The 21,189-nt window shown below is 46.5% G+C and overlaps 1 protein-coding gene across 1 annotated transcript in view; it reads left to right on the top strand.

The window, feature by feature from the left end:
* Window positions 1–16,063: 16,063 nt before the first annotated feature.
* LOC115653706 (neuronal acetylcholine receptor subunit alpha-7-like) overlaps window positions 16,064–21,189 on the top strand; it is a 95,208-nt gene continuing 90,082 nt past the window's right edge. Inside the window, exon 1 of the mRNA XM_030567272.1 lies at window positions 16,064–16,523. Coding sequence (XP_030423132.1) covers window positions 16,445–16,523 — 79 coding nt within the window. The 5' untranslated portion in view covers window positions 16,064–16,444. The remainder of the gene's footprint in view (window positions 16,524–21,189) is intronic.

Genomic DNA, 21,189 nt, shown 5'->3' on the forward strand with positions numbered 1-21,189 from the left:
TCTCAATAACTCTCATGTCCTTTTCTTAGCTAATAAACCTTAAATGAGTTTACTATAGAATTGGCTGCCAGTGTTATCTTTAGTGTAAGATCTAGAGTACCAATTGATCTGGGGTAAGTGACTGGTCTCTTGGAACTGGAAGCAACCTAAATGTGGTGTAATTTTTGGGATATGTGACCTTTTATCACTAAGTCTAGTTTGTCTGGATGGCAAGATAGACTATACAGCAGTAATTCTGATTTTTTGTATATAATATCTTTGTGTGTGTCAGGAAGAGATTTACAGACATGATCTTTCTGCACAGGGACTGTTGGACCAGAAGATGGCAGCAGAATTCTGCTATATTTGACTTTCTATACAGTCATGAAAACCGTGATGATGGCTTATTTGTTTGCAGTCGTTGTAGATCACCTCTCTGATTACCATAGACAATTTACAAATATGATGCCAAGAACAGGAAGTAATGTTAGAATCCCAAAGATAAAGCAGCCTAAAATCCTAACCTGGTTGGTTATGAAACACTGCAGTAACTCTGTAGGCAAGACTCAAAGGCAGTTTCTATTCATCACCAAGCTTTGATCACCTGCTCCCCAACTTCTCTAAAAAGCAAAGCAGGATTTGGACTGTAGGTGAGATGACTGGAGAAGAATTTGTTCAAAAAACCCAGAAGTGAATCCAGCAACCCGTTTTAGACCTATGTTCCTGTTTACTCAGAGCGTGTGTGATTGCAACACATGTAGACACACCTGAGCTAGTTTTAATTTAACTAGCAAAACCAGCAACAGCAGATAGGCTGTGGCAGCACGAGCCTCAGTATCGGCTATACAAGCTGCCCCAGAGTACGTACTCAGGTGGTTAGCCCATGCTCCAGTCTGTCCCGTTGCTTCACTCCTATTGGTCCATGAGCTAACTAGATTAGGGCTTGCTCAGCTATGTCTACACCTGCTGCAATCACTCCTCACAGCTGCAGTTCAGCACAGCTTTTGTGTGTCAAACAACCCTCTCCCCAACCTTCTGAGGGTCTTCTTGACTGAACCCAAAATCAGCAGAACACACACAAAAGACCTTCACTCTGGCTTCTTAGCAGGGAGGCAGCCTCCATCTACCTTCACCCATCCCACATCTAGGCCCTTTACAGGCAAGGTGCAACCTTGACCCCTTACCTAGAATCAGGGCCTTCCTGCCAACTGCAGCTCAGTTCCAGGCAGGGCACAGTTCCTTGCAGCCTAGGCAGTCCCTCCCTATGCTTCTTGCCTGGGGAGACCCCCTGATCTGTTTCTTTAGGAGCTCTTCTCTCTAGGGGCAGCCTCCTCGAAGGGACCTCTGGTAGCCTTTTATCAGGTCCAGCTGTTCTATTGCCGATTAGCTGCCAACCAGACAGCGAGGTAGTTAATTACTTAAGGAGAATGAGCCCATCTGCAGAAACAATGAGGAGTCCTTGTGGCACCTTAGAGACTAACACATTTATTTGGGCATAAGCTTTCGTGGGCTAGAACCCACTTCATCAGATGCATGGAGTGGAAAATACTGTAGCAGGTATATATACACAGTACATGAAAAGATGGGAGTTGCCTTACCAAGTGGGGGATCAGTGCTAATGAGACAATTCAAATCCCATTGGGCCCTGACTCCCCATAAGGGGCCAGCCACTCTGTGACGTGCCACCTATTCTACAATTTCATTAATAAAAATAAAAGGACTCTTTGGCTCAGCGCCAAGGGCTCTGGCACCAGAAGGACCTGGTGGGGCCCATTCCCACAGTGCATAAGCTAGCTTGGCTTCCCCAGTTCTTCCGTGGGGATGAGGAAGAATTAGTGCAGGGAGGGTGCAGCTTGGAAGTGCGCTTGTGAGCACAAAGAAAGAGAATGCAGGCACATGCTATCTGGAGAGCAGAGGTGGGGAAAAGGGTCACTCCGGCTGTGAGACACCTATTTTGGTGCGTAAATAAGGATTTGGGAGCCTAACTTTATAAGCCCATTACGGAACATCTTCTCTGTAACCTCTGCAGTCTGTAAGAATCATATAGTGGCATAATCTTCAGTCCCTTGCATGGGGAGAGGAAGACACAAAAGACTTCAATCACAACACACATAGTATGAGGGGGAGAGGCATCCAAATCTCCATCCACTGCACATCTATTGGTAACATGGGAGCAGAATTGCTTTGGGAAAAGTGCCCCCCTCAGGTGCCTTTGGCCCACCAGTCTGTCTCTCACCAGAGGTCAGAAATTTGTTTTCCTTATGTCTGAGAAAGGACTGTATTGGAATCTCCCAGACCCAGTCTAAGGGCGGGAGGTCCTCAGCTGATGTAACTTAGCATGGCTCCACTGAAGTCAATGGAGCTCCACAGATTTCCACCAGCCATGGATCTAGCCCTGAGATCTAAAAATTTCTTAGTTAAAATGAAGCTGATTAGAAAATCCAGATATGTTTCCAGTAAAATCAGCAAGCCTGGATAACTTGCATCCAGGAGTCCTAAAAGAATTGGCTGAGGAGATTTCTGACAATTAATGTTAATTTTTAATAAACCTTGGAATATCAGGGAAATTCCAGAAGACTGAAAGAATGCTCATGTTGTACCAGTGTTCAAAAAGGGCAAGCAGGCCGACCTACGTAATCATAGGTTAGTTAGCCTGACATCAGTTCTGAGCAAAAAAATGGAAATGCTGACACAAGATTCAATTAATAAAGAATGAAAAAATTATATTTCATATCAGTCCACATGGTTTAAAGGAAAATACTTGTTGTCTATCTACAGAAAAGGATAAACGGACACAAATCAGATATTAGGAATGGCAATATACAAAAACCTGTAGGAGAATACTTCAATCTCCCTGGCCCCACTATAGCAGACCTTAAGGTGGCCATCCTGCAGCAAAAAAACTTCAGGACCAGACTTCAAAGAGAAACTGCTGAGCTTCAGTTCATCAGCAAATTTGACACCATCAGCTCAGGATTAAACAAAGACTGTGAATGGCTTGCCAATTACAAAACCAGTTTCTCCTCCCTTGGTTTTCACACCTCAACTGCTAGAACAGGGCCTCATCCTCTCTGATTGAACTACCTCGTTACCTCTAGCTTTCCTGCATATATATACCTGCCCCTGGAAATTTCCACTACATGCATCTGACGAAGTGGGTATTCACTCACGAAAGCTCATGCTCCAAAATGTCTGTTAGTCTATAAGGTGCCACAGGATTCTTTGCTGCTTTTACATCCCTGAATGACCTGCTGTTCTGCAGTTATTTCCTTCCACACTGTGGATGGTCACATTCACTCTGTTCCTGCCACTTCCTCTCCCAGCCTATCATCCTAGGTCTCACCTGTGTGGATGAGACCCCGATTATGGGCACCTCAGGGCATGTCTCCCTCTATGTGAAATCAATGAGAGTTAGGTGCCTACATGCCTGGGAGGATCTGTAATGCTTGCTATAGCTTAGCACTCCCCCAGGGAGATGGTCAGCTGCAGGCTGTCAAGGGATTCAAAGTCCCATACTTTGTCACCATTCATTCTATTCACATCCAGTCATTTCAGACGCGGGGTGAATGCTCTGCGGTGTCAGAGCCAGGAAGGGGGACACGGGGTAAACGCTCTGCAGCATCAGAGCCAGGAAGGGGGACGCGGGGTAAATGCTTTGCGGCGTCACAGCCAGGAAGGGGGATGCGGGATAAACGCTCTGCGGCATTAGAGCCGGGAAAGGGGGATGCGGGGGTAAATGCTCTGCGGCATCAGAGCCAGGAAGGGGGACGCGGGGTAAATGCAATGGGGTATGCGGGATAAACGCTCTGCGGCGTCAGAGCTAGGAAGGGGGATGCGGGGTAAACGCTCTGCGGCATCAGAGCCAGGAAGGGGGATGCGGGGTAAATGCTCTGCGGTGTCAGAGCCAGGAAGGGGGATGCGGGGTAAACGCTCTGCGGTGTCAGAGCCAGGAAGGGGGATGCGGGGTAAACGCTCTGCGGCATTAGAGCTGGGAAAGGGGGACACGGGGTAAACGCTCTGCGGTGTCAGAGCCAGGAAGGGGGATGCGGGGTAAATGCTCTGCGGTGTCAGAGCCAGGAAGGGGGACGCAGGGTGAACGCTCTGCGGTGTCAGAGTCAGGAAAGGGGACGCAGGGTAAACGCTCTGCGGTGTCAGAGCCAGGAAGGGGGACGCGGGGTAAACGCTCTGCGGTGTCAGAGCCAGGAAGGGGGGACACGGGGTAAACGCTCTGCGGTGTCAGAGTCAGGAAAGGGAACGCGGGGTAAACGCTCTGCGGTGTCAGAGCCAGGAAGGGGGACATGAAGTAAAGGCTGTGGTGTCACAGCTGGGAAGGGAACACTGGGGAACAGACTATTGGTGCACAGAGATAAGCCAGACTGGCATGAAGGGCTTTGGAATATGCTTGCTTGTGCAATAAACATGCATTGTCTGCACTTTGGATTTCTGGTCTTCTGTTATCTGTCTATGCGACAAGAACCAGCGGAGAGGGTGAAGGGAAAGCCCTCCAACACTAGCTCCACCTGGGAGAAGGTTTATACTTAGCATAGCCACTCCACAAATGTTTGCTCCAAGTTTGAAAACTGGGCCCTCTCTCTACCATGAAGTATTCCCAGTTGGAATGTGTCAACTGCGTGATGTCTCCTGTGTAATTGCTCTTCTGTTGATCTTTTTCTGTGTCCTTGTTTTGTCTGTGATTCCTCTGTCATAAACAAGCGCCATGTGTGGGCTTCTTGTCTCTGTTTTATTATCTGTTTCACTGGGTGCGCTGCTATCGGAATGCCTTCACTTGCTTTTGTATCCATCCAGCCCTACCTATTTGTCTAGGTTCTTACATAACTCCTTCACTGTGGTTTCTGATCGCCTTTGAGGCAATCACAGTACTTCCATGAAGACTTTTGGAAACAGTTTTTTGTTTTCCTTTTCACATTTCATATTTTTGTGGGTGCATTTTCCAAATGTTGACATTTGTATTTTCTCTTTCCAGCATGCTTTTCACATCACATTCTGTCATCTACTGTAGAAGTAGCACTAGATATATTACAAGATCTGACACTTCACACTGCCTCTTCCATAACAGTAATTTTTATGTCTCTTTGGATTTTGAGTATTTCTCCTTTCCAGCTACTTTTGCATGTGTGCCCTTAACTATCCCAGTGCCTGAAATAATGAATTTGGGGAGAACACCTCCTTCTATATACTGATGTGCAACCATCTTTCCCCTTGGTTTTACATGGGAAATGTTTCCCAATGGAATGTGTTTGTGTAATTATTTCTTAAGTACTAATTAGAACAGCTTCCATGCCTTCCCCTTGTTTTTATAAAAGTTAATGTTTGAGCTGTTATTTTTTATCAGATCCTGAGTTGTTTGAGCTCTTCCTTCCACGGATTGTTATTCTGTGGTAAATACGCCCTGATCCTTGTTTTCAGAGCAACTTCTTAGCAAATCCCTGGTGAGGGAATCAGATCACATATTTTTATCTGTTCCTCTGTCTTTGTATTTGATCTACTTATCAGAGGATGATGCACGAATTATGACTATTTGTCTGTCATTAGAAATGGCTTTTCTCTATGTTAATCTGCCCAGCTTCTTTGTCTCTTCACTTCAAACAGACAGATTGTTTTCAGCGTTAACAGGCTGCTCAGCAGATTTTGGCGGGTTTCTCAGGGTAGGACCCTGTGATGGAGTCAACAAACCTCACACAAAACACAGGCAGAAGGGGCTAAGAACCTTTCCTGCCAGCAGACAGCAAGGCCAACTCTCATCCCAGCTCAGCTGTGAAAAATATCACTTCTGGAGAGCCACCCCCCAGCTGCTGCAGCTAATGAAGGCAAGCCATGGCCAAAGAGGAAGAGAGGGAACAGAAGAGTTTGGGACTTCAAATGGGGTGATAGGTCTCTGCCAGACCACCAGCTAGCACCTTAGAACTTCCTGCCTTACAAATGAGGGAGCTGTAGGCTGAAGCCCTGAGGGCCAATTTTTTTTGACTCATTTATGTTTATAGACTCTGGGTTCTTTGTTTTTTTTTAATGTGATTTAAGCAACTGCTGCCCTAGTCAAGGACAAACCCAGGTGGCTTGAACTAGGACTTTGCACAAGACAGTGTCCACCACTGCTGACATGGCCTGTCATAGAGATGTAGGGCTGGAGGGAACCTCAAGAGGTCACCTAGTCTAGCCCCCTGTGCTGAGATTTGGCCAAGTAAACCTAGACCATACCTGACAGATGTTTGTTCAACCTGTTCTTAAAATCCTCCAGTGCTGGGTATTCCGAGCTTCACTGCCCTTTAGAGTTACAAAGTTTTCTCTAATATCTAACCTAAATCTCTCTTGCTGCAGACTAAGCTGATTATTTCTTGTCCTACCCTCTGTGGAAACAGAGAACAATTAATCACCACCCTTTTCATAACAACCTCTTACATATCGGAAGACTGTTGTGTCCTTCCTCAGTCTTCTCTAGAGGAAACATGTCCAGTTCTTTCATCCTTTCCTCATAGGTCATATTTTCCAAACCCCACTAATGTTAGAGATGTCTGAAAACCAGTGGTTGTTGCCTTTATCTGAGTCCATCTGAACCTTCACTGGTGAACTGGATCCAATTCTAAGATACTGCTCACCTGAAGTTTTAGCTTTATTCTAAGACAGGACTGAAGGTCCCATTCAGAAGTCAATGGGATTTAAGCATCTGTGTAAGTACTTGCTGAATCACAAGGCCTGAAACACAAACCTGGTAGCCAGTGACTCTGGGCTTTCAGCAGTAGCTGAGGCTGCAATATTACCTGGATCCTAGCAACCAGATTGCTCATCAGAAGTTTTCATAAATGAAGAATCTAACTGGCTACATTCTTCCTATAAAGAGGAAAACCCATCATATTTGGCATGATGACCACATGCCTTTACGTGATAGGGAGATTGTGAAATTCTCTTGGCTCTAGAATTTGTTCTTTAGTTCATAAACACATGCAAAAATATGCAGTCAGTCAAAGGCCTGGCTCTGCAGATCATACTGAGACATTATGAATTATGCTCTTCTGCCTATTATTAACCATCATTACTCCTTTTATTTGTTATGCCAAGCATGGACCATGGGTGTAATCTATGAATACAGTCAAGCTCTTCAGGGAAATCCCTGACAGTTTTGCCTACCCTTTGGAATATGCTCTAAATGGAGACAGGGCTCTTCTGAAGTTAGGTTGACATTTTCAAAGCCATCCAGGGGGGTTAGATGTCAAATCCCCACTCATCTTAATGGGAACTGGGCATCTAGCTCCAAAGGGTGGCTTTCAACACCTCAGGTCTTAAACATTTGCCCTTCAACTTGTCCCAGACCCAACCTGACTACCTGCCTCTTCCAAGGCTCCTTGAGTAGCCTGCTCCTGACTAAGCTCAGTTCTTGTTTTCTTCAGCCAACCAGAGGGTTCCCAGTGCCACCTTTAGCAATAGGAATAGCTGGATCCATTGGAAAAGCAAATCTCGACCTTTCCTATGGCTGGGGATTTGCTGCAGAACCTTATATTTTTTAGTGCTGTTGGGTTACAGCACTGCTGGAGGCACTGTACTGAGGTGAGTACCACGTCTCCTGCAGATCACATTCAGCAGTGGCATTGGCTATGCAGAGCGACTCTGGTGGCCGGTGGTCACTCCATCGCTTTCATTCCACCCCTCTCCTTATGGAACTGCTAGCCACACAGCATGTGCCAGAGACTTTGTGTGCTAAGAGAGCGAACAACTGAGACTGGGCCTGTGTGACCTGACTTTCCACGACTTCTGCAGCAGCCAGTGTGGCTGATCCCAGGGCTGCCCAAGCCAGGGCTGGCTTTATGAGCCGCAGGGCCCGATTCGAATACCTGGCTGCGGTCCGGGGCTTCGGTGGCATTTCAGCGGTGTGGGGTCTGCTCTGGAGCTTCTGCGGCACCGAAGGACCCTCTGCCACCGAAATGCTGCCAAAGCCCTGTAGTGGACACGCCCCCCACCCCACTGCTGAAATGCCGCTGAAGCCCCAGAGCAGAACCTCCCCCAAGCTGCTGAAATGCCACTGAAGCCCCAGAGCGGACCCTCCCCACACCGAAATGCTGCCGAAGTCCCAGAGCAGACTCTCCCCCAAGCTGCTGAAATGCCGCTGAAGCCCCGGAGCAGACCCCCCCCCCAGCCACCGAAATGCTGCCAAAGCCCCGGAGCAGAACCCACCCTCCCCCACCGCAGAAATGCTGCCGAAGACCTGGAGCGGACCCTCTGCCCCGCAGCTGGATGAGTAAAAAAAAAAAGATTAAAAAGTCACCTAAGATGCGGGGCTGTCTTATGGTGGGGCCTGATTCCGGGGAATTGGGGCATTTGGCTTAAAGCCAGCCCTGGCCCAAGTGGCTGGCTCTGGGGCCAGCTGCTCACATGGTCCTCGGGACAGCCACACCGCTGCTGCTGGAGTGCTCTGCAGCCAGTGGTTGGGGTGATCTGGCAGTCAGCTGCACCAGCCTCAGGGCCAGCAGCACCAGCTGCTGCTCAGGCAGTCCCTGGGGGCCAGCCATACTGGCTGCTGCTGGAGCAGCTCTGCAGCCAGTTGTTGGGGCGATCTGGCAGTCAGCTGCACCAGCCTCAGGGCCAGCCGCACCAGCTGCTGCTCAGGCAGTCCCTGGGGGCCAGCCATACTGGCTGCTGCTGGAGCAGCTCTGCAGCCAGTTGTTGGGGCGATCTGGCAGTCAGCTGCACCAGCCCTGGGGCCAGCCGCACCGGCTGCTGCTCAGGTGGTCCCATGGCAGCTGGCCCTGAGCAGCAGGAGCAGCCGCTGCTTGGGGGCCCCCATCAGCTGGTGCCTCAGGCCCCTAGCAGTGGCACCCTTGGGCCTGTCCCAGGAGTGGAGCCTGCCCCCCCCATCAGCAGCCCCCTAAGATTTAGTCAGGGGTATTTATAATATAAGGTATGGACAGGGCACAGGCCGTGAATTTTTTGCCTATGACCTGCCTATGACCTGTCCATGACTTTTGCTAAAAATACCCGAGACTAAATCTTAGCCTTGATTCTCATCAGCAGAAGTGCAGAATAAAACAAGCACGGGCTCGCACACCACCAGAGCATTCATGACTGAAATCCCAGGATTCAAACAACCCAAGAGGTAGAAGGGGCCTACTTTTAAAGTGAGTACGTAGCAGCAGAATAAAATCAGTACAGGGCTGTTTCACTCAGGTGAATTCAGCTCCACAAATAGTCTATCTCCTTGTTTACCAAAACATGTCCTTTGTCTGAACGTTAGGCTCTGGGCTGTTCAGGAACTTAAATCAAGAAAAAAAATCCATGCGCAAGCCATATTTAAGTAATAAATCCATGTGGCTGTAGTACTACACACATCTTGGCTCCTGTAGCAGCACACATGGGTAAGTCGGGTTTATTGACACACAGAAGACTGATTTCCTTTCCTTTCCCTTCCTCATTACTCCATCCTTCCATTGATTTCTCAGGGCACGACGAGCCTCCCAGCCTGGGTCCACTGGCTTGGTGCAGCAAGGCTCGGCCCAGGTGCTCTAACAAGAGCTGTGTAGATGGTGTGGCTCTGACTAGAGCGTGGGCTCCCCAGCCCAACCCCGCCCAGGTTTCAGAGCCCTGGCTCCAGCCTGAGACACAACGTTTACACAGCTCTTTTTAAAGCGCCAGCACGAGCCACTCCCCACAAGTCTGTCGAGCCGGGCTGGGAGGCTAGCACCCTATGCAGTGTAGACATGCCATCAGGTACTACCTCCCCCGGGTTCATGGATACGGCACTAGACCAGAATTCAGGAGACCTGCGTTCAGTTCCTAGCTCAGCTACAGACTTCCTGTGCGGCCAGGGGCAAGTCACCTGCATTCTCTCATGCCTCAGTTCCCTATGCAATGGAGATAGCCTAATGCTGAGGGCCTGCAAGTACCTAGTTAGCTATTCTAAGTAACTTGTGCTTCACAACCTCCCCTCTTCTTATTGCTCTGCTTTTCCCAGGCTCTAGTCTTCTTTTGGGCCTCTCTGTTCTGTAGTGATCGTCCCTGTGTTGTGCAACTGGGTACGAAGGACTTTTCACTGTATGATTAACAGCAAGTTCTCAGAGCTAGAAGCTGTTACAGCTTCACCAGTTAGGAGTAAGATCAAATCTCCGCTTTACACTTTCCAGCTTCATTCCAATTGTCCCCTGAAGGGGCTCTGCTAAGTTTAGAAAGGGTGAATGAACAGAAAGCCTAGAGCAACCTTCAAGGAAGTGGCTACTTCATACGGTGCTGGCGGTGCTGGCATGACACTCGGCTGGAGTGACCAAATTACGGGGGGAGAGTGAGTTAAAAATCAATCTTAAAGGAACCTACACTGGGTAATGTATACCCCTTTTATGCCCCTCAAAGCACGTATGTTACAGCAAGCTAGACTCCCTCTAGATGCAGACAGACGTAAAATACAGATGTAGGCCCCTCCATGCTCTAGGCTGACCAGATAGCAAGTGTGAAAAATCAGGATGGGGTGGAGCCACAAGACTCTCCCTATAAAATCAGGACATCTGGTCACCCTACCACACTAGGCACCTAAATCTGGACTGTAGGAACAGAAGTCCCTGTGTGGATCTGACTCTCAGACTTTCTGAGCCAAACTCAGAGCTGTTGTCTAAGTCCCATTGGTAGGCACCATCGTGATCCACATAAACCTGGCTCCGCTGCTGCCTAACCAACCGCGCCCCCCCTCGCACTGCTCTACCCACCCTCTGCTAGCAGAGACAGGTGTTTAGCTCTGTGAGGGGCCAGGGCACAGGACACATCCTTCTCATCAACATCTCCCATCAGCTACCTTAGGGGGCTGCCTGCCTAACATGCCGCTTTGGTGGATCCTATTCATAAGCGCCAACTCCGTGGGTGTTCCAGGGCTGGAACACCCACAGGTAAAAAATGGTGGGTGCTGCGCACCCACCGGCAGCTCCCCTTTCAGATCCTTCCCCACCCCACTCAGTGCCTCCCGCCTGCCAGTGGGCCCTGCAGATCGGTGCTTCCCCCATCCTCCCAGCTCCTACCGCCCACCGTGATCAGCTGTTTTGCAGCATGCAGGAGGAGCAAGAACATGACATGCTCCAGGGAGAGGGTGGAAGTGGGCAGGAAGAAGCGGGGCGGGGGTGGCACCTTGGGGGTAGTGGTGGAGTGGGGACGGGGCCTGAGGCAGAGCTGGAAAGTCGGTGCCTGTGATTCCTATTTGTAGGCAACTCTCTCCCCTTGTGCAGTAATTCAGGCTTTCAGGATGCCTAAAAGTTGGGCATTGTAATGCTGAGTGTGGCAGTGCCTAAATCCCGCTGCAGATCTTGAGTAGTTTTGTATCTTCTGCAAATTTTGCCGCCTCACTATTTACCCCTTTTTACAGATCGTTTATGAACATGTTCAATAGGACTGGTCCCAGTACAGACTCCTGGGGACAATTTACCTCTTTCCATTCTGAAAACTGACCATTTATTCCTACACTTTGTTTCCTATATTTTAACCAGTTACCAATCCATAAGAGGACATTCCTTCTTATCCCATGACAGCTTACTTTGCTTAAGAGTCTTTGTGAGGGACCTTGTCAAAGGCTTTCTGAAAATCTAAGTACACTATATCCACTGGATCCCCCTTGTCCACATGCTTGTTGACCCCCCCCCCAAAGAATTCTAGTAGATTGGTGAGGCATGATTTCCCTTTACAAAAACCATGTCGACTCTTCCCCAACAAATTATGTTCGTCTATGTGTCTGACAATTTTGTTTCAACCAGTTTGCCCAGTACAGAAGTCAGGTGTATCGGCCTGTTATTGCCAGGATCACCTCTGGAGCCCTTTTTAAAAATTGGCATCACATTAGCATTAGCTCCTTCTTGTTCTTCTGCTGGTCTTCTTCTTGGAGCCCAGTTTATATAGTGAAACTTGGGTCCTGCTTAGCTGTACCTTAACCAATCATTTTACCAAAATGTTACTAACCAATCCTAACATATTCTAACAAAATTCTCTAACCAATCATACGCCACCACCTTAATTGATTTACACGTAGCAAAATTAAATTATGAAACAGACAGAAACAATAGAATCAGACGGAGATCATACAGACAAAGAATAGAGAAGTGGGAACTATAAAGACAAAACAATAAAGAAATGAGGATTTCACAACCATAACTATTGATAAGTGATTGCTTGCCAGACAGGACGCTATCAAACTAAGTTTTCTTTAACCACCTTAAGATTGGTTTCTTTATCTGGTGATGGTGGGTACTATTAGGACAGGATCAATTTCTTAATAGCCCGATATTACATTTTTTAAATGTAATTTTGCTGAAATGTGAGGATGTGGCTTTTTGCTTCTTGGCTAATGGCTGCTGCCCTCCTAATATCACTGCAGATAAAGGCCTTAGGTCTTACAATATGGCTACAGGAAAAGACTGTATCCTTACAGCAGCACCAAAGCATGTTAATCTCAGATCTTCCTAGTGGGGCTGGAACAATTTCTGAAGTGGGGGTGCTGAGAGCCACTGAGCCAAACTGTAAACTTTGTATACGAAGGAAACTACTTCAAACCATGTGGTGCTGCATCACTAGTTCCAGCACCAATGGACCTCCCCTCCATGGTAACCCTTCTCCTTAACTCCTTCACTGTCATTCCCTGGGCTCCAGAATCTTGGAAGCCCAGAGACGTGCCCATATTTATGGGGGAGACTAGTTTTCCATATTTACTGGCTATCGTTTTGATACTATCGACGAACTTTGATCAAAAGAGGCTGACAGATGGAGATTGGTTACTACAAACCTGTGGGGCAATGGTATGAGCAAAGGAGCACTTCAGCTAGAGGCTTTAGCTGTCTAAAGTGCTTTAGTCCACTTCGTTTTTTAGAAAAAACAAGAAAAAAACAACCTGTGTTACAAAAGAAAAAAGAAGGAATTATTCTCCGAGTCGATTTAATTGCCAAAACGTCTCTACAGGAAAAGACAATAACAATCTTTAATTATGATGACTGTAGGGGTGGACTGAAGTCCCAGCACAGCATCAAAAGCAGCTGCTGTCTCTGCAACACTTCTTTCCTAATGTGCTCCGGTGACGATAGTAAGCTATTAAAAAATAAATAAATAGGGAAAGCAATGTCTGATTTTTCAAGGTTATGGGGGTGAGTAATTCCATTAGCAACAGCTTCCTGCAATAAACAATCACATCTAATACGTGCCACTGTATCTCTTGGTGTGCGACCCAGAGTGTGGATGGGCTTTGGAAAGAGGGTAGTCCTCATTATGTGGTGTTTAGCTGAATAAACAGTAAGAGGGAGGTGTTCAGCTCCCCCTTGGGGCTCAACGTTCTGCTATACCCAGCAGAGTCAGGGAGCCACAGAGGTGCCAATTGTGGCTGGTCACAGGATCAGAGAACTTGGCCCCCATGGTAGCTCAGAGATGCTTGGGGGTTGCTCTACATTATGCCCTGGCTGCAATAGCCCCCAAGGGGCAATCGATCAGGAAGGGATGACTGGAGCACAGGGCACTCTGGACTGGCCACCTATTCTCATGTTTGCCCAGGCCTCTCCTAGGTATGGCCCCTATGTGTGAGCACTAGAACTGGACACAACACTTCGAGGTCCCACCAGTGCCACATCCAGAGGTAATGCCACATCCTGCTCTTGCTCAGTCTCCCCCTGGATGACATTAGCCATTTTAGTCACAGCGTCGCACTGTGAGCTTACAGTCATTTGGTTAGCACCAGGAACTCTAAGTCCTTTTCAGAGTCCAGACAAAGCTACCGTCCATCTTGCTGGACTTAGCATGAGCTGGGCAGTGCCAGTGAAGAGTCTTGGAGCCCAGCTGAGCCTCTTGACTCTGGATCCCCTGAGCAGGAGAAACCTTTGAGGCTTTCCCCACTGCCCTGGAGCTGGATTGATGGGAATCGCCACAGGAAGCCCTGGAATGCTTTGAGGTGCTCCAGTTTGGTCGTGAATGAGCCAATGCCACGCTGGAGCTAGCCAGGATCCTCTTGGAGGCACAGGACGAAGCAGCAGGAAAGGGACGACGTGTGATTGCAGACTGTTTTTTGTGAAGTCAGAAGAAGGGGTGTAGGAAAGAGGAAAAAAACTAATTATGAAAATGCCTGAATTCTTCCCACCCTAGCAATGAGCATCGCCGGAAATGGAACACCTCCTTCCACACCCCTCAAATGTGAGACAAGCCACAGAGCCCTGATGTGCCGCGGTTTGAGACACTTCATTGAGCACACTACAGTTTCACTAAGGATATCCCATGGCACGGGATAAGCTCAAGAGGAGCTGAAAGAGAGCTGGGTAATATGCAACTTAATTGATTCAACCACTCAGGGGAGATTCCTCACCCACCCTGGCCAGCCAGGGAATAGAAGTTGGAGTGTGATTAGACAGTATGTAGGGCTGTCATGAGATTATTATTTATACCAGTAGCTGAAAGCCCAGGCTGTCATACATATGTAAAAAAAGATGAAAATGGCTGACAGCTTAAAAACTGGACAGTAAGAGACTAAAAATCCCACTGATGCTTGAACTTGGAGCTAGTCAAAGCAAAAGCAAGCTCTTAACCATGCTGGTAGCTGTCTCCACCACTTCACGGTGGCTCAACAGACATTTGAGACTTCAGAGTGATGCCTGGAGCTATTGTGCGCTGGTTGTGTTGTGCTTAGACAGTGGTGGGTGCTGCAGGGAGGGGCTATGTTTTTGCTGGTTGTGTTGTAGTGTGGGTGGTTTTGAAGATCTGTGGCTGCAGGGCCAAGTCTCCCCTCATACAACCAATGAAATTGTTATATTCAAATTAGTTGTAGAGAAAGGTGGTAATTGGTTGAGTTACCTCTGATATCACAGTAATCTAGGACTCTTGGCGTGGCATAGATACATGCCGTACTGTCACAGGGATGTAATTCGTAAAGAAAATGGCTGAGAGCTTAAAAAGAGGACAGTAACAGACTGCAAATCCCAATGATGATTTAACCTGGCGATATTCTAAACAAAAAGAGCCCTCAGCCCTGCTTGTAGCTGTTTCCATAGCTTCACCCTTACTCAACAGACATTTTAGGCTCTGAGTGACACACAGAGTGACAATCTTGGGATTTTATTACATAGATGATGGTAGCCTCTAGACATCACCACTAAGATCAGTGCTGTACTAACACAGTGAGAGACAGTTTCTGCCCCCCAAGAACTTACAGAGGAGATAGAAAAATGTGGGAAGGGAAACAGAGGCACAGAAAGCAGAAGGGCCTTGCACAAGGTCACACAGCATGTCAGTGGCACAGCAGGTCTCTTGAACCCAAATCCAAAACCCTACTCACTAGACCAGGCTGTCTCCCCACATCTTGTTTTAGAGACAGTCACAGCATGAGGTCTGAGAGAGGTCATTCCCTGGAGATGGATGAGCCCACCAGGTGCTGAAGGAGAGTTGGGCAGCAATGCACCTGAAGAGCGGACTGCTCCAACCCAGGGGATGTCCCTCACCAACCCTAGTCAGAAAGAGAACAGTCATGGGATGGCGCTTAGGTGGTCTGGAGGATCCTTGAGGGGCTGGCCTGAGATGCCCCCTGATGGAAACACAGCGCAGAGTCTGACTGTGTGAAGTTGCCTTGTGGGTGGCAATGCAGGAGTGTGCCAATCCGTCCTGACTGCATCTTTGAGAAAGCAGAAGATAGAGGCTGGAGGAAGAATCGAGAAAATGCCAGGTTTGAAGTGCGTGTTATTCACGTCTAACATTCTATTGCTGGTGCTTGGCCATTAAAAAAGTAGAGCTGAGAAAAAGGGAAGGGAGCAGAGTGTGTGCAAAAATCTCCTGGCTGGGAGCAAACCTGAGTGGGAGGGAGGAGCATTGTAAGACAGCTATTTGTTTCTGGTTCGAGCCATGACTGAAGGGCTGTACTGCCATGCACACATGCAAAGGGGCAGAGTGAAGACAGTCTGAGGCCCCCAGGGCTCCACTTTCTGACTTCTGTGCTGCTAAAATCTGAACATCCACACAGTGGAGGCTTCCTCTGCATTTAATTCCACACAGTGGCAGGAGCCAGTTTCCTACTAGAAATCACATTGGCAGGTAAAGGCTCTAGAGGCGCTCTAGTACTAGCACTGGAGACAAAGCTGACGTGCTGCCTCAGAGTTAGTTACAGACAGTGGGGACGTGGAACATCTCTCCCAGGCAGCACTGGCCCTTTGCTCCCCCTCCCTTTTATGCACACCCCTCTTGTGCTGTCTCGCTGGCATTTGTTTCTGCACTAGAAAAGGTGCAGAGTGCCAGGAAAAAAACCCTAGCAAGCCTTGGCATGTACTTGGATTTACTTAAGCAGCAGTGAACTTGGCTTCCTTAGACTGAAGGGACAGCTGGGCACATGTACTTCCCTCTCATGGTGGGGAACTGGTCGAAGGGCTTATTAGCACTATTAATCATTGACTCTATAAAGCATTTGGTGCTGTCACAAAGACAGCATTCTGCTTTGCTGCCTGCTTAGAAGTGGCACTCCGATTCTGTCTGGACAATGCTCACTAAGAAGTGTTTGGGATTTGTTTACTCCGGATTGTATCTATGGGCATCTTTGTTTCTGTCCTTCTTTAAAGGTAAGTTCTTTTTCACTTGCTTTGTTTTCACAGGAACTATTTGATTTCCCCCAAGAAATTCAGCTGTGGCTTTCTTTGGATTCAACTTTCTCAGGGCTAAATCCTAGTCCCATGGAGGTCAATGGGAGGTTTGCAATTGATTTCATTAGGGAAAGCAGATAAACAATTTTTATGAAGAAAACAATATCACCATCCTAGGAAATGCTATAGTGTACAGTCATGTTTCAAAATACACTGTTCCTGCCGTCTTATAAACAACTATACTATCCATACTTTACAAGAATGAGACATTTTAACTAGTGGCTAGATAGCATGATGAAGGGAGTCTTATATCTCTCTGTCTTCCGGACATTTATAATTGCATTTTCATAGTACAAAGTAAGATTAGAAGAGTTTCCAGAACTATTTACCTCTTACGCCTAATTTTATAAGGCTTAACACCTATATAGACAGTAGATTAAACTATTTCTGGTTCAATATTTTTCCTCTATTGGATCTTTTCCCTTTTAAAGTATCAATGTTTTAAGCCAATGAGGGGTACAAAGTTGCAAGAATCTATAAATGTAATGCAAATTCCTACTAGCCTTGCTAGAACAGGAGAATTTTAATCTAAGATGAATTCCGTGCTGTAACAGACTTTGTAAAATAACTACCCTGTGCTATCAAATTACCTAGGAGTTGTATGCTTCTTCCAGCAATGTAATGAAAAAAGCTAGAAAGAGGGAAGTTGAAATTGCATCTGCCCAAAAAAATAGCCAGTATTCCACAGCTGAAGTTTTGTCATCAGTTTCTAAATGAACGTGGTTCATGTAAAAACCTCTATGTGTTTGTCTGAATTATTTTTCGACCATTGTTCTTGCTCTGAACATGTTGCAAAATTTAGCATTTCCCCGTGGCAGATTGCTTTGGTGATTCAGGGCCATATCTAGGCAGAAAGCCTAGAGATTGTTGCTTTAAAACTGCCAGTCTGATGTGGCCCATTGATTTTAGAATGAGGCATATAGTGAACTAATTTCTCAACTACATAGAACTTATTTAGGCATGCTCTTTGCACCTGAATAATTTCTCATCAGTCAATCTATTTAGCTCTACACAACATACATTAGTTTCATTAGAGGGCTCAAAAGTGGGGTTAGGATAACGTGGCAGTAAAGTATCCCAGGTAAATGCTCTATCACCCAGCTAAAGAGAGAGTCCTGTTAGTTTTGTTTGCAAGATATCTACATGGTACTTAAAGCACCGAAGTGACAGCCAGATGCTGGAGCTATTAGTACCTGTGAATTTTGTTTGCAAGACACCTGTATGGTACTTAATTACATTTTTTTTGCATTGAAACACTGTATTTTAAATGTTGAGATAATTACTAATTCATGAAGGAGCTGTCCGGTTGTAAGGAGGAATTTGCAAATAGAGTGCTTCTATTAAATGTTGCTATAAAGTGACAACTGGCCACATTTATATCTGCTCCTGAGCTCAGTGGCGTGAACACACGATGGACCTGCCAGCTAGAGGATCCTGAGTTGTCCCAACTGGAATATTATTTATTAGCCCTATGAATTCTGTCTTTAGATTTGAGAAAAATGAAGCATGTGTCTTCTAGCTCTTTACTAATGCTGAAGCCTTTTTGACATTACACTTCAACTGAGTCCCTCAAGGGTCACACGCTGCACCCACATGAAAGTGGAACAAGTTAATCGTCACTTTAACATCAGTGAACCAACACACCAAAAAGGAATTTATGTAATTTCTCACTTATTGCAAATCATTTCATAGGCTATTTTATGGTAGGGCATGGAATGACCTCCAATCCCTGCAGGGCACCTATTCCTTCAAAAGTTTTATGCCATCTACATTAAACACCTCCTGTGAAAGCACCTCTGTGACCTCCCTCAGGCAGACCCTTCTGGTGTGTAATTGCTTTGACTTAAGGCATTTACTGAACATCTAGCCTCATTTTTCTTGTTTTTAGATATCCGGTGTAGCTTGTTGCAAACCATCTCCGCTATCTGCTTCCTAGAAGTCATGGGGAGCCCTTTCATAAACTTGATATGTAGGTGATGGATAGCCTGGAGTAAATTACATACCAGTCAAGTGGAAGGTGACACTGAAGTCACTTACATAGGAAGGAGCATGCAGAAGAAGGTACTGCAAGAAAAGCAGCTAACATAAAACAGGCCACCCTGTAATTCACTAATACATTATTCTGGCCTCTTGTCAGGTAAATTACTTTCCCTTACAGTTCCATGCACTCAGACTAACTTATACCACTTGCCAACATCCACCTTATACCACCTCCTGCCTCACTCCAGAATTAGAGGCAGCATGGTCCAGCGGGTTGGGTACTGGAGTGAGACTCAGGGAAACCTGGCTTCCAGTCCCAGCTCTGCCGCTAACTTGCTGTGTATCCTCGGACATGTCACTTCCTGCCTCTGTTTTCCCCCATCTGTTTCATTTTAGTTCGAATGTAAACTCTTTGAGGCTTGTAAGCCTTTTACCTTGTTTTGGTACGGTGACTAGCACAATGGGCTCCTGAACTGGGCTATGACTTCTAGGTGCTACTGTAATACTACTACCATTTCAGACCGAAATGTAAAAAACATTTCCTGCTTAGAAAGATGTCATTTCTTGCACCTTCGATTTGAGTACAATTTACAGAAAACTCCATCATTGTGGGAAATGATCCATGCCTACCGATACTCAGCAGTTAAATAGGGGGAGAAATCGTTTACAGTGGTTAAGAAAAGCAGAACAAACACCAGACCTTGAAACTAAACAAAAGGGACAATGGATTCAATTTTGAAAGCATCTATTTCCCAAAGTGACTTAGACTCCACTGAAATCAATAGAAGTTACGAGCCTAAATATTTTGAGAATCTGGACCTTAGACAACTAAACACTTGTCAAGTATCAGAGGGTAGCCGTGTTAGTCTGGATCTGTAAAAGCAGCAAAGAATCCTGTGGCACCTTATAGACTAACAGAGGTTTTGGAGCATGAGCTTTCGTGGGTGAATACCCACTTCTGTTTAGATGTTTAGATGACATGCATCTGAAGAAGTGGGTAAACACTTGTGGCTGTCCTGTGCCAGTTGGCTCGGGCTATGGGTCTGTTTAATTGTGATGTAGACATTGGGGCTTGAGCTGAAACTTGAGCTCTGGAACCCTCCCACCTTGAAGGCTCCAGCCCCCGTCTGAACATCCACCACACGATTAAACAGCCCCTTAGCCCAAGCCCCACGAGCCTGAATCAGTGGGTAACAAGCCAGCTCTGGGTTTTTAATTGCAGCATAGACATGCCTTGAGGGAGAAATCTTGGCTCCACTGAAATCAGTGGAAGTTTTGTCATTGATTTCCATGGAGCAAGGATTTCACCCTTAGGAGCCTAAGTTCCACTGACTTTCAATAAGACTTTGGCTCCAAGGGAGTTCGGCACCTCAGTACCTTCGAGGATCTGGGCCTAGGAGCCTAAATCCCTTGTGAAAATGAAACTTCGGCACCTTTGACTATTTTATCCAGGGAAGTTAGATATAATATAACAAAAGCTGAACAGTGAAGCAATTAGCTAGCAGACTGATCTGCCTTAGGGAGCTCACTAAGGCACTTTCACAAGAGGTGTTTCAGTGTAGGATGAATTAAACATCTGATGGACTAGTGGAGAGGAAAATCCTGCTCCATGCAGGGTTTGGAAGCAAGGACCCAGGAGGCCATTTCCAGCCCTATTATACATCCCATCCCATGAGTTAGGCCAGACTTTGTGACAAATCAATATTATTTGATCATTTGTCCAGTATCTTTAATTTTATCCTTCTGTTTATATTGAAAAATCAATGAATTTTGGAGAAGACTCCTCTAATGTGGCTCTTGTGCACAGACTGTCAAAGGTCTGAGAAAGAGATTTGGCTAGGAGCTGAGTTTGCAAACAGTGATGTAGTCTTGAGAATGGATTTTAAAACCTGCTCTTGGCCCCAATTTGGTAAAGCACTTAAAGCCCATTCTTATGCATGTGCTTAAGTCCCATTGATTTTAAAGTTAAGCATACGCTTAGTGCTTTACTTTATCTGGGCCTTACTGAAGTTGTGCTGTGGCCTCACCTGACGAAAACAACAGTGTTTTTTTTTAAAACCTGTGCCTTAAAATAGTTTCCTTTCACAAGAAAAACTGACTTGAGACAGAGCTTTATAGGGCTATGGAGGCAAGTGCAGTTTGACACTATAAAACCATAGAAAAGGGAGTATTAGGTTTCTGTTCATCAATCTGTGGAACTCCTTGCTAGAGGATGTTCTGAAGGCCAAGACTATAACAGAGTTCAAAAAAGAACTAGATACATTTATGGAGGATAGGTCCATCAATGGCTATTAGCCAGGGGTGGTATCCCTAGCCTCTGTTTGCCAGAGGCTGGGAACAGATCACAGATGATCCATTGGGGGCACCTGGCATTGGCCACTGTCAGAAGACAGGATGCTGCGCTAGATGGACCTTTGGTCTGACCAGTATGGCCATTCTTATGTTCTTATGAAAGACAAGTCTAATGCCACCATGGAGAGAATCAGCAATTGCACCCTTGGTGTCTCTCTGTGTGATGTAGTGCTGTAAATGATTGGATGGATCCATGTTTAGAAAGCACTGTAGTAATCATGGCAGAAGGGAGATTTTCACCTGGTCATTATGG

This window comes from Gopherus evgoodei, chromosome 6 (assembly GCF_007399415.2).
Source record: "Gopherus evgoodei ecotype Sinaloan lineage chromosome 6, rGopEvg1_v1.p, whole genome shotgun sequence".
In the NCBI taxonomy this organism is placed as follows: Eukaryota; Metazoa; Chordata; order Testudines; family Testudinidae; genus Gopherus; species Gopherus evgoodei.